Raw genomic sequence first — 14,129 nt, forward strand, 5'->3', positions numbered from 1 at the left:
TGATATACAAATTCTCGCATTTTTATTCATGTACTCGTAGTTATAAACAGAACAAAAAAATAAATATAATAAAAATATTCCAGAAGCTACAAATGACATATATCACAGGTGCCCTCAGCATATGGTTAGCATTCGATATACCTCAAACATCATTCTCTGACATTCTCTCTGCAGATAAAAGAGGTGTGTGCTGGCTGGTTTTTTTCTTTTTTCTTGTTCTATGCCACAGGGATTTTTCGAACCTTCTGAACTTTTTAGGAATGCTAGAGAATGCTTCTGCAAGATAAAAGTGTCATATGTTATAGAAATGTAGCTAGAACATATAAGGCAAAGCAGCATCTGCAACTATACATGTCACCTTACTATGCGTAGTCTGTTTCAAGTACAATAGACTTGGAACAGACTATAATAAGTTCCAAACAACATAAAAAATTCCATCAAACGTAAAGTGCCAAGTCGGGTGAGTTCTCAAATTCGATTTGAACGTTAACTTATCTCACCACACTTGCGAAAGAAAAACAACATAGTATTATACCTGCTATATATACAACTTTTGCAACAATCTAGTTCGTCTTGATAGAGCGCCAGATGTGTCAACAAAACATAGAATAGGGTAGCTGCGCATTGTTCATCAATACAAAGGCGATCGATTGGTGCAGGTGTTACATCGTTGGTCCACCAATCCAAATGTCACGAGTTGGAGTATCGTCGAAAGTTCTCTTTTATCCTAACCTTGACCCATGAATACAGATAGACGACGAACAGGTAGTACCGCTATTTGTAAAATATTTTGTTGATTGCTTCATTGTAGACTTATCAAACATTTGTTATTAGTTTTACTTTGCAGAGTACACTTTGCTGTTTAGAAAAATAAACAAATCGTTGTAAATGAACGTCGAAGATGTGCGCTCCCATCAAGTTATTGTAAATTTACCGCAATCATGGTCTATAAAACTAGTGAGATTGATCATAAAAAGGATGAAAGTTGTCGATGCAAACTAATAGTGCAGCAGTTACGGCACAAAATTAAAAAAAGTTAAATCGAGTTTTTCCTTTTTGCATGCCTAAAGAGGTGAGTTTGGAAAGATCTTGGAATGGATTAGGCAGTTTACTTGTAGTTTACTGTTCTTACAACGTAAAATCCCTACAACGTAAATGTTACTGGAACGAATTATTTACGTTATACGAGCACGTACTGTAGTAACTTGCACGTTGAAGCGAATACTTTTTCCCAAAATACATATAATTCATTCCAGAGTCCCCCCAAAACTAGGATGAAACCTTTAAGCAAAATATATACAGCATTAAAACAAACGCATAACGTAAAGTCAGGTAAAACTATAATTCAAATGTAACGGCTTGAAGTATAAGCAAAAATAAACAATAAAGTAATAATCGATAATCAGGTTTTTATTGTCACTGAATTACTGTGCCTCAGAGACAAATGAATGGAAGTGTAGGTACAGCTATAGAGCGTGAAAATACTATGAGGTGTAACTTACTCTAACTCAGGGTTGGCAAAAATATCGATATTTAAAAAAATATCATATCACTGATATATATCATGATATTTATTGATATTTTTGATATTCATGATATTTTTGAAACAAATGACATTTTTGAAAAAAACTGAAGCTAGGTTGAACTTGTTTGGTGTTTACATTGTGATTGATGTATTTTACAGGCTGTATGGGACCAGTCAGCAATGTTTAATACCAAACACTTGATTTATTGTAGGCCTAGTATAATAATAATATTTATAAAGATGAAAATGTTCGTCAAACTTTGGATTTGAAATCATGACATGAATGCTAAGTGCAAACAAAATAGTGCAAATAGTAAATACACACTATGATAGTCCAAGCATGTTCTAACGTCCTACTCTTGTCTAGTTTAGGTATTCATAAACAAACACCAGCTTGCCAGCCTTCACCACACCGAGATGATTTCTCAACTTGCTGTGAACCAGTCCACATGATGAAAACACACACTCAACACTAGCAGTCAGAGTTATATCATTATATTTATAGATTTTATACTGAGCCAGAATCTTTTGAAGCTATTAGTTGAAAGATTTTCACAGAAAACTACGAGATGAGTTACTCTGTCATCTCAGTGAGTTAGTGTAATGTGCTTACAATTCTGTTTCTGGGTGTCAGATTGTTCAATTCAAAATCATGGATTATGAAGTTTCAAGGGTTTTCAGCAGGCTGGTCTTCCAATAATTCAATAAAATATAACAGTTTAACATGAGATGAAATAATCAGATTAGTGAGATACTGATATGAAGTAATACAATTTAGATCTGAAAAACTCTTCTCAACTCAAACACTAATTAATTGGTCCAGCCAATGTCACCGCCTTGGTCTGGCAGTCTTTGTTTGTCTGTGTTGGGTAAGCCTAATAGGCCCCTATGCAACTATTTGGTGATTTTAGGTGTTATTTAACATTTCTAGACTGTTAGCAATAGTTGTTAGGTGAAAACGGAATGATAAAATGGATATTTTTCAAAAATATCGATTTTTTTACCCAAAAATATATCTATCGGCGATATATATCGATGATATACATCAAGCGATATATATCAAACCAACCCTGCTCTAACTTACACTAGAAAAAGTTCAACATGGTTAAATAATATATTTAACCATTATTTTCATGGTATATTTTACTAACAGCTCGGTTTACACCTGAAAAACTAATGATTCGAGAAATTTTGGATGTTGTATGTTGGAAATCCCTGTTTTCTTGTAATAAATATTTGTTCATATTTTATATCGTATGTTAGAAAATTTGTATGTAGAGATGGTCATAAGTCAATGTTCGACTCTATAGCCAGCATTCCACCTATGATCACCTCAACATATGAATTTCCGAACACATGATGTGAAATTTAAGCAAATATTTGACTCCATCCCTGAAGTAATTTCCAACTTACGGCGTCATAGCTTCTGATTACAGTTGCATAGATGAAAGTTAGAAGGCCGTTTAAAATTAAAAGTTGATCGTGAATAATAATAAAAACTGTGTGAGACAAGCTAACATAAGCTTTGAAGTATTTAGGTTGAGAAAGTTACATCGTCTATCACCATCACTACTTCTCTGCTTGAAGATTACCAAATAAAAATTAAAATACCCTTCTATTCATTCATTATTACTTTATTAACTTCAGTTGTTTTTTAATTTTATTCTTTTACTTCAAGTTTTTTTACATTGTTCATAATAAATGTTGTTTGTCTTAATTTGTTTGAGCTAGTATTTGGCTCGTTGCTCACAGCTAAAGTACGAGGCTAGTAAAAATAGAAACCGCAATGCAAATAATTGTAAAAACAATTATAAACTATATAAGGTAAACTAGTATAAACTATATAAGGTAAACTAGTATAAACTATATAAGGTAAACTAGTATAAACTTCACCTATTGTAAGTTGGTGTAAACTTCACCTAGTGTAAGTTAGTTAAAACTACACCTAGTGTATGTTAAGCTAAACTGCACCTAGTGTATGTTAAGCTAAACTCCACCTAGTGCAAATTAGTGTAAACTTCATCTAGTGTAAGTTAGTATAAACTTTACCTAGTGTAAGTTACATAAACTTCACCTAGTATATGTTGAGCTAAACTACACCTAGTGCAAATTAGTGTAAGCTTCACCTAGTGCTAATTAGTGTAAACCTCATCTAGTGTAAGTTAGTGTAAACTTTACCTAGTGTAAGTTACATAAACTTCACCTAGTATATGTTAAGCTAAACTCCACCTAGTATATGTTAAGCTAAACTACACCTAGTATATGTTAAGCTAAACTTCACCTAGTATATGTTAAGCTAAACTACACCTAGTGCAAATTAGTGTAAGCTTCACCTAATGTAAACTTTACCCGGGTAAGTTAGAGCAAGTTTTGCAACATGTTTATCTTCACCTACTGAAGATAAACTATATCACCTATACTACATTTTCATTTGTAAGTCCTTAAAGTAATAACAAAATGTTTTTGACTATTTTATTGATTGTATTTTTTGCATATCTTTTGGTTTGTCTAATTTTATACAACTTGTAATGTTGCGAGTAGTTGACTAGCAAGTTTCTGTAATATAATAAATATCACAAAAACTGTCTCCCAGTGATATTAGGTGACGCGTCTGGAAAATGTCCTTCAGTCAGAAATGTCTGACAAGTGATATACAGCTTGCTAATCCAGTTGCTTGCTAATCCAGTTGCTTGCTAATCCAGTTGCTTGCTAATCCAGTTGCTTGCTAATTCAGTTGCTTGCTAATCCAGTTGCTTGCTAATCCAGTTGCTTGCTAATCTAGTTGCTTGCTAATCCAGTTGCTTGCTAATCCAGTTGCTTGCTAATCCAGTTGCTTGCTAATCCAGTTGCGTGAAAATCCAGTTGCTTGCTAATCCAGTTGCGTGCAAATCCAATTGCTTGCAAATCCAGTTGCTTGCAAATCCAGTTGCTTGCAAATCCAGTTGCTTGTAAATCCAGTTGCTCGCTAATCCAGTTGTTTGCTAATCCAAGTAAGAGAGCAAATAGTGTTGTGGAGGTCTGGAGGATCGCGTATTTATTCTTATTACAGTCTTATTAGAAGTGATATGATTACAGAACAGCTTAGAAATATTGAATGTCCCTTTTAAAAATCTGTTCCAGTATTTATGGCAAGTCAAGTAATCTAGAATGTTCTAAGGCTTTAATATTCACTAATAGGTGATTGTGCAATACAACCAAATCACAAACAAAGTCACAAGTTATCAGGCAGTAATTATACCTTGCGTGATGACAATGACTATTACAGTACATGCATTTTGAAAATTAACTTAAGAATTGATGACAATATAATTGTTTAATATAAAGTATAAGTACCTGCAGCATTTATTAAGAAGCTATGATAAGTTGTGGAAAGAGTTAGAGAGTTTTATGAGAATGTTTGCTCAAACATACAAAGCAGATCTGAGAATGAATTAATTTAGTATGTAGATTTGAGTACATTTCTGTTGCGAATACACAAACACTCATCCATACATTAACAACTCACCTGCAGCAGTTATATATGAGCTGTGGCTATCATTGTCAAAATCCTCACCGTATATCAAATGTGGATCAGTTCTCCACATTTTAGAGTAAAGCACTAGGGTCATTAGCAGAGACAGAAGGACGGATATAGCCAAAACAGCATGTCTCATATCCCGAGCTTGCTTTCTGAAACATTTGCAATAATTTCTCACAGTTGCTAGACAATTTTTGTAAAGAGTATTCCAATAAAATGAAAAACTTGAATCCATTGAAACATATAAGCCACTTTTGCAATGCAATTGCGCATCAGATGGACATCTCATGATACGTTCAGCGAAGGATTGTAAGCATAGTAATATATATATATACTCAACCATCCCACAAAATGTTATGTAGACTAAAAAACCAATACACCTATTTGTATGCCTGACTTAGCATAAAAGTCTATTACGAGGGTTGAGACTACTGATAGCCAAGATTAACACGCCAAATAAAAAATGAAATTACAGTTTTCGCTGTATACGAAGCGATTCGAGATGGGAGTATTTCGTCTTGTCAGTACTTGAAGAATTATTACTGCACGGGCAACATTGGGTAGTGACTCCTTCAAGTGTCCTCCAATTTTCCGTCGTATCAGCTAAATAAAGATCCACTCTGAGCTGTAAGTATCATGCATACATGCACAAAGAAACAATACCATCAACCTTTTTCGTAAGGAAGTGCTCGAAACGACTGAAGAAACCTTTATTAATTTAAGCTTTTTGCAACTTAAATAACGTTCTAAAACACTAACAATATACGAAGTACGAGAACAAAATTTGAAATCACTACCAAAGTATGCTAATATCATTTCAGTCTAAATGGTCTTTACTGCTAAGGTAAGAAGTCATAAAGACGTTGATATTTTGCAATTATCAATAATTCACATTCAGTAGTTTTTGTTCTACACACATGTGTCAAATTAGCAATCTTTGTTAAAATTAACGTACAGTATTTAGAGAAATCTGTACTTGTTGATACCTACCATCATTAAAAGTAATAGTCTAACCCATCGGCAAGCCATTTGTGACCGCTAAAAAGGTTTGCGAGTAACATTAGAGCAATGAAAAAACAACAGCAGCGATATATACTCCTCTGCGTCGTTGGCATTTAGCACTCCCTGGACAAGCTAGCTAGTGTAATGTAAGCTCTGCCCAAACCACGCAACACTTGGTAAAAAACGCCGAATAGACCTATCGTCGTCAAATTTTTGAACGACCCGTCAAAAGCAAGTCCTCAAATTCGATAGTTCTCAAGTTCACGAGTTCGATAAGATTTTTTCGTACATACAGTACAGCCGAGAAAGTTGCACGTCGACGAGGTGACACAGGATTGCTTTGCCAAAACGAGTGCAACCCCATCCTTTATTCGCCACACAGAAACACGCTTAATAATTATTGTGATCGTTACTACGTATGTTCAAACGATAGAGAACAACTCCCTTTTTCTATCAACTTCATTACCCTTATTGATAACTTCTAAAAACTAACAAACAGACATACTTTCCTTTATGTTTAGTAAGCAATAGTTCCATTAAAAACTTTTATACCATATAAATGATGGTATCGACAGAAAGTTTTGATGCTGCTTGCACATGGCTGTAACCCGAACCACAACTGATTTATTTTTATTTTGTTTTTCTGGTGAGAAAAACTAAATAATGCCAACCAACTATAAATTGTAATGCCACTATCATGTTCACATCATCATTTAACGTTTTCATTGCTCAAATTATTATGTCGGTACAGCATCAAATTTCAGTTTTACTCATGCAAGCCTGTAACTTCAAGTAGGTGTTTAACCGTAAAGCTAAAACACAACTCATTTTAAATTTCATAGCCTAACATTAGAAATTTAAAAGTTTATTAGATTGTTCAACTAATTACATGAATAAAAAACTGTATAAACTGAACTGTAGAACATACAAACTAGGTGTAAATCTGCCTATTTATTCATGGTTCTTTGCAATCAGGAATATTGCATTTTAGCACAAAGAGTATGAATAAACATGTTAAGTTAGCAATTGCAGTGTAATCACACTAATTGATGAATCACTGTAGATGATCACGTGAGCTGATAAGATAAGGGCAAGCCATACACAAACATCCTAGTTGCAAAACTTCCTACCTAGCATTGATTAAAAGTAGATGCTATCGGACAGATTCTGGTATCCAGAGATCTGAGCTTGACACTAATTGGCTCAAGTCTGGTAAACATACATGATACATGTATACTAAAGCTCAGGGCAAATCTCTTCACAAGTTCACTAAGTAACATGGAACTAGGTTAGCAGGCTACTAGAAACCCTGCGGTACTAGGATGCTGTTGTTGGAGGTACCGTAGCGCAACTAATACTTTTGTCAACTAATTTTCTTCAGCAAAATTTGCAATTTTTTAAAACACATGCGTTTTGGCTTTTAAACTTTGTAATGATTTGTTATTCAAATTTGAGGTGTTGCGAAAGATATAACAAGATTTTGGAAAATTTTCAAATGTTTGCTGTTTTGAGTTTTCAAACATTTTCTGCAAGCCAAGACAGTTTGCAGTATTTTTTAAAAGTTTAACTTTTTGCAAAAGAACTTTTTGTAAGATGATTAACAATATTTGTGCATTGTTTATGTTTCTTTATGTTTTTCTTGCTTGTTATGTTACTGGTTTGCGCTTTTTCTACCTTCTGATTTGGTTAGAAACATTAAAAAGCTCATACCAGGATGACAGAGTGTCACTTGCTCTTATGAACGTGAATAAAGAGATTGTACAGTTTAGAGGTGTCTAGCGTGTGAATATAATTACAAGCTATTTTGACGTATCATATAGCATAACCAGCGTCAAATAATTGGACATAATTGTATTTTTTAGAATTATTAATTACATCAGGTTTTATTATTGACTTTTAGGTAGCTCTGTTTTCTGTTTTTAAACGTAAAAACAATATAGAAGTACATTGAAACTGATATGAGAATAAATCCATTACTATTATATCGCTAATAATAATATATTATATCACTAATAACAATATAGCCTAATAAGCTGCAACAAAAAGCCTCTGAATTTATTCTCTATTCTCTTCGAGGTTATATGAGTGCTAAAAAACCTGCAGCTTAAAGTTGCTTATAGCGGAAGCAATGATACGAGCACCTGCACTGTGATTGTTAATTGAACAGAAGTAAAGGGTCTGAAAGTGTCCATTTTTAAAACAATGAGCATTGATCTCTCCAGCATAAGCAACTAAGTGTTGGTCTTAACTGCATCAACATCTATTTGAGTCGAGCTCATCATAAGTCTACAAGCAGTTATCATTCTCTCTTATATGTTATTGCTAGAAAGGTAATATTTACTATAATAGTAGTGTTCGCCTTTTAGTCTATCTGAAGACACGGTTAGTGGTTGAGATAAAAAATTGCTGGGAATAGGATTTGAACTTGCAACGTTTCGCTTGGTAGTCATTTACTGTAACCAACACCCTGGTCAATAATTGGACATAGGGTATGCTTATTCTCTGTGCTTCATCAGCATACCTGACGATCTCTCATGGCACATTAGTCAGACTGGGTATTAATAGGTCCAATTTTAAGTGGAGGTGTTCAAGTAAAATGACACAATTTCAGCTGTGAGTTCGGAAACCTGTAATGGTAGTCAGCAGAATTTGAACATTTGGCCAACCATGAAGAGACTGAATACCTTATTCATTACTCTAAACCAGTTACATATATTTAGCATATACCAAACATGTTTTTTATAAGCTGCAATAGTACCTATTTTGTAGAAGCAGTTGATAAAATAACTACAGAGGAACTCTTAGCAGCTCATAATGGCAGGAGTCATATACCAGGGTAAGGGATTATTAGACTTCACTCATTCTCATGACTAACAACTTGTCTTTACCTCTTCTTCTGCACACAAGTTATACTCTACTTGAAAATAATGTGAGTCAAATTAATTTTTGGTTTAGCCATTAAAATGATGTATTAATGGTGAAAATCCAAAACGGTTGGGAATAGACCTAATCACAGCATTATACTACTATAATGTTTAAAATACTCAAATCAATCTCCAATCTGACTGACCATCCATTACATTTTTACTTTTTCGAAAAAGCCACTGCACTTTATACTAGACACTAACACCGACATGTTGCCAATCTACACTATAAAACAGCGTAATGCAAAAAGAGCTTTTTTTCATTACACATAATTTACTTTACTATTTTTTGTTTTTGTTTTATGGTCTAATTTGTTTTAAACGGCATTAACCAGTCCAAATAAAGTTAATATCTATCTACCTACCTATCTATCTATCTACCTATATACCTATCTATCTATCTACCTACCTATATACCTATCTATCTATCTATCTATTTATTTATCTATCTATTTATTTATCTATCTATCTACCTACCTATCTATCTACCTATCTACCTATCTACCTATCTATCTATCTATTTATTTATCTATCTACCTACCTATCTATCTACCTATCTATCTACCTATCTACCTATCTATCTACCTATCTATCCACCTATCTATCTACCTATCTATCTACCTATCTATCTACCTATCTATCTACCTATCTACCTACTTACCTATCTACCTATCTATCCACCTATCTATCTATCTATTTATTTATCTATCTACCTACCTATCTATCTACCTATCTATCTACCTATCTACCTATCTATCTCTATCTATCTATCTACCTATCTATCTATCTACCTATCCACCTATCCACCTATCTATCTACCTATTTATCTACCTATCTATCTACCTATCTATCTACCTATCTACCTACCTATCTACCTACCTACCTATCTACCTACCTATCTACCTACCTATCTATCTATCTATATATCTATCCACCTATCTATCTATCTATTTAAATGTCTATCTATCCATCTATTTATCCCACGGCCAAACAGGAGCGGAGCGATTGTTTGAGAGATTTATGATAAATGCATATGTGCACACAACCCATGAAAATTATTCATCAACACCGTCGCAAACCCTTGTATCGAAATCTCATCAAAAAATTTTACTATTTTTCAATGGAGTCGTTTAAGTATAATAACGATACATAACACAATTATAAACCTATTTAAATATGTTACCAAGTCTTTGAAAATTGTCGACAATATCCTTAAACTTACCTATCTGATCGGATTATACACAAATAGACAGATTAATTTGGCCGAAATTCGCAATAAAAAACTTGACAAGCTTTTTTAATCAAAATTAAGACCGGCCAACGATACGCCAATAAAGCCATGCAACAGATAGTAGAACTATTAAGAAGGGCGCATTTTCCGAGAAAAACGTGCTAATTTCACCAGTCTACAGGATTGTCTAATTGTCGAAAGTTTCTAATATTTTTCCGTTTTTAATATCTTGCAAAAATATTTAATTATAAGAATAATTATTTGATTTTATAAAATTATCATAAGAATAATTATTCGAATTTATTTGTTCGAAGGTTTCTGTAATAAATGTAGACCGTTTCAGGCGTAGATCGATTTACAGGTACGAAATTGTGATACACAGTCTATCAGCCTATGTTTTTTCCCAATTATCGAAAGTTTCATTAAATTGTTTAAAACGTTAGCCAAAATTCTTTACATCTTATGTATAAGCTAGGGCCGAACTACGCGTTACGCCCCTTTATGACGAAAACATTTTTTTATTTGCTCCAGTTTGCAGAAAACTTCCAGACGTGCGAACACTCATACAGTACTTGCTTTCTGCTAGATCGCTATCAAAACCATTCTACATTCAACACAACCAACTTTCAAACTGTGTATATTACACAGCAGCTTGCCATTTTACTTCTAATATTGCATTTCAGAGATATAATAAACATATTTCCTTATTGCAGTTGTTAAATTACATACATTACAGTAGGTTATGCCTACAGCTTTAATTAACACTCATCTTATTGTTGTAAAACATAGGTTTGAGGTAGTAGTAGATTAGGTGTGAATTTTTTACAACCTTTTGTTTTGCATAATTGACTTTTTGAATTTAATTTCAAAACAACTTGACAACTACCATGGACATACAACTTCCCAAAACACCACATCGTGGCCGACGCAGTGGCCATCCACGCGTCTCTCAATTATTACAGCTCACTAGGAGGATAAATAGAAGGTCCTCACAGCAACCATCAACATCAAATGCTAATGTTCAACAACAAGCTACTCAAATTAATAACAACAACTCATCTGATTCAGGGAATTCTTTAGTAGATGTTGTAGGCGATGTAAATGACATGGACTTAGCAGTTCCTTTGTTTCCAGATGATGATCATGATTTTATGGACGCCATTGACCATGAAAAGATTGCACAAAGCAATATTGCTCCTCTCAATGCTGCCCCCCCCCCCCCCCCTTCATCACATTTCTCATTTTCAATCTTTAGATTGTCCTGATTTTCAAGAACTGCCTAACAACTTTCTAGGCAGACTCGATAACAACATATCACAGCTCATGTGTACTGGATGTAATGAAAAACATTTCATCACATACAACCCTCAAATACAACTATGTCATACGTGCCAACAAGTTCCCCTGTCAAATTCCTAGATTACTAGAATTTCCTTTTTGAAGTCGTGCTCCCTCAAATTTATTTTAAATCATCTCGAACAACTCTAATTTACACTATAATCTGTCAATTCCTGCTGACAACTACTTTTTTAACAACCAGCACTACCCTTTCTTTTTTCCATTATCACTTATTCCATTATTAGGTCATGGGCTGTATGACAGGGGAATTTCTAGTCTACTTATATATCTGCCTATCTATCTACCTATCTATCTATATATCTATCTATCTACCTATCTACCTATCTATTTACCTATCCATCTATCTACCTATCTATATATCTACTTATCTATCTATTTATCTATCTACCTATCTATATATCTACCTATCTATTTACCTGTCGATCTATTCGTCTATTTATCTAACTACCTATCTATCTACATGTATCTGCCTATCTATATATATCTACATATCTATTTACATGTCTATCTATCCATTTATCTATATATCTATAAAACACAGATATCTTCGCTGCATGGCTAAAACTTGCCAGTATATTCTTTTTGTAGATCCAAAAAAGGAGGTGCAAGTAATTTGGATGCTCAAAAATGTATCTTGCTTACGACATCGTCGCAAAGAAGTCTGCATTAGCTTTCAGAATATATATGAGGGTACAGAGAGGATAGAGCAAATCAACATGCTTAATTTCAATGAATCTGGATGGATATGGGCAGGAGCTCTCTTCTATTCACCGCTATGCATGCTGGGTATAATAGGAAGCGTTATAACATTATTAACTTTCTGCAAATACATAAAGAAGACAACTACAACAACTTGCATCATTGCGTTGGCGGCAGTCGACTTAGCTATATGCACAATTACTATGCCTATAGCCATTTACACATTTGTCGGTGGAAATACAGGCTCTAACATTATCTGCAAACTTGGGAAGTTTGCCGTATTTTTTACGGTTCCCCTCTCATGTGGCATTTTGTTATTACTGACATTAAACAGGTTTTTGCTGGTTGCTTGTCTTAGAAAGAAAATATTGACACCCTTTAGAGCTAAGGTTTGTATTGTCTTTTTATTTGTGATCTGTCTGGTCTCAGCCATTTTACAATCCCTTAGTTTCTCCACCCAAGTGGAAATGGATGTTCCCCATTGCCACAACTTTGTCTGCGACCTTCACTTTTGCCAGCCAAATGAATATTACTTGTCGAACCAATTTGTAAGTGGTCTAAAAAACAGTGGTGTCATTGCTTGTATAATAATAGCATTCGTTTCCACTATGTTTGTTTTGCTGACCTTTCTAAAACTCTTCCAGATACGAAAGCAGATAACTGATAGTAAATTGTCACCGACTAAGCAAAATGCAGTAGGCATGATGAGTACTAGTGTAGCTAACTTGGGTCATACCAAAACTACAGAATCGGATGTGGATAAACCTCTAGAATTTCATGAAGGTCATGACCTCGGTGAAATTGCTGCTGAAAAACTATTAACTTTGAAATACAAAGAAATGAAACCGACTTGGTCAGCTTTTCGAGTTCATAAAAAATGCCTTCCTCATTTCCAGATGGCTTTGACCCTCCTCCTAATGACTCTCTCCTTCATCGTTGCCCATGCTCCTATGACCATTATGATCTTGTTCAAAATTTGTGAAAATACAACAGTCAATGAAGGTTGCATGCGAAATGACTATCGCTACTTCCTGTGGCAGTCATATTTTTTAAATCATGCATTGAATCCTATTATTTACCTATTCAACCCACAATTTATAAAAGCTTTTAGAAACTGGTATTCAAATTAGTGTATTTCATTGAACTAGCTGGAAGCAAGCATAGTAAGTACTGCAGGCATGTCAGTAATTGGAGCAAAGATATCTAGCTTATAGCTACTTGTATGCTTATTTAGTTTATTTGTATATTTTTATTAAAGTGTACTAATTTTTGATCTGTTTATTAATTAATTAGGCAAAATGATACATTGAGCAAGTATTTTATTGCTATATCTTGAGCCTAATATTATATACTGTTTAGAAAGTAAACTGCTTGTATCACATTCTAAAACAAATACTTATTGTATTTAATTTTATCATTTATTGTTTACATAAAGCATTTTATCAAATTCAAAACTGTTATTTCTTGATGTTACCCCTCTATAAAAACCACCCAATATATATATTTTTTTATCATTTTAGTAGCTGTGTTGTTATTTTTGCTGTGCTATAAATATAATTTCTCAAATCAAATCCTGATTGTTTGAAAGGATTATAATACTTGTCACAGGATGGTTGCCCGTGTGAAAACAAATGCGATATTTCCAACATTTCCGTTTTGCAAAGCGCTGAGTCAGCTGCTGGAGTAGTGAATGACTTGCGGGAAAACATTTTGGCATGGTGCCAAACATGAGCCCATTATTTTGGATCATTTTAAATAATTGTGGATGTCTTTTTCCTATAAACTGCATAATAAGTTTAATAGCTATTCATAGTTATAAGCTAATAGCATTTTTATTAACAGCAAATAGCTTTTCTTTCTTGGAGCCAATGC

At 33.8% G+C, this 14,129-nt stretch overlaps 2 protein-coding genes across 3 annotated transcripts; one reads left to right on the plus strand and one right to left on the minus strand.

The window, feature by feature from the left end:
* Positions 1 to 5: 5 nt before the first annotated feature.
* LOC137391244 (uncharacterized) lies at positions 6 to 6,206 on the minus strand. The gene is made up of 4 exons (XM_068077657.1): positions 6,033 to 6,206; positions 5,516 to 5,667; positions 5,031 to 5,194; positions 6 to 276 (listed from the first exon to the last, which is right to left on the minus strand). Exons 1-4 carry the CDS (start codon positions 6,069 to 6,071, stop codon positions 143 to 145), a joined length of 489 nt encoding a protein of 162 aa, XP_067933758.1. The 5' UTR covers positions 6,072 to 6,206; the 3' UTR covers positions 6 to 142.
* A 1,109-nt stretch (positions 6,207 to 7,315) lies between these two features.
* LOC137391412 (alpha-2A adrenergic receptor-like) lies at positions 7,316 to 13,743 on the plus strand. 2 transcript variants are annotated; one of them, XM_068077876.1, is made up of 3 exons: positions 7,316 to 7,381; positions 8,814 to 8,880; positions 12,147 to 13,743. In XM_068077876.1, the coding sequence occupies exons 2-3, from the start codon at positions 8,859 to 8,861 to the stop codon at positions 13,385 to 13,387; spliced, it is 1,263 nt and encodes a 420-aa protein (XP_067933977.1). In that variant the 5' UTR covers positions 7,316 to 7,381; positions 8,814 to 8,858; the 3' UTR covers positions 13,388 to 13,743. The 2 variants fall into 2 exon arrangements, with proteins under 2 accessions (XP_067933977.1, XP_067933978.1); XM_068077877.1 differs by lacking the exons at positions 7,316 to 7,381; positions 8,814 to 8,880 and adding an exon at positions 8,930 to 8,973.
* Positions 13,744 to 14,129: the final 386 nt, after the last annotated feature.

Source organism: Watersipora subatra, chromosome 3 (assembly GCF_963576615.1).
Source record: "Watersipora subatra chromosome 3, tzWatSuba1.1, whole genome shotgun sequence".
In the NCBI taxonomy this organism is placed as follows: Eukaryota; Metazoa; Bryozoa; class Gymnolaemata; order Cheilostomatida; family Watersiporidae; genus Watersipora; species Watersipora subatra.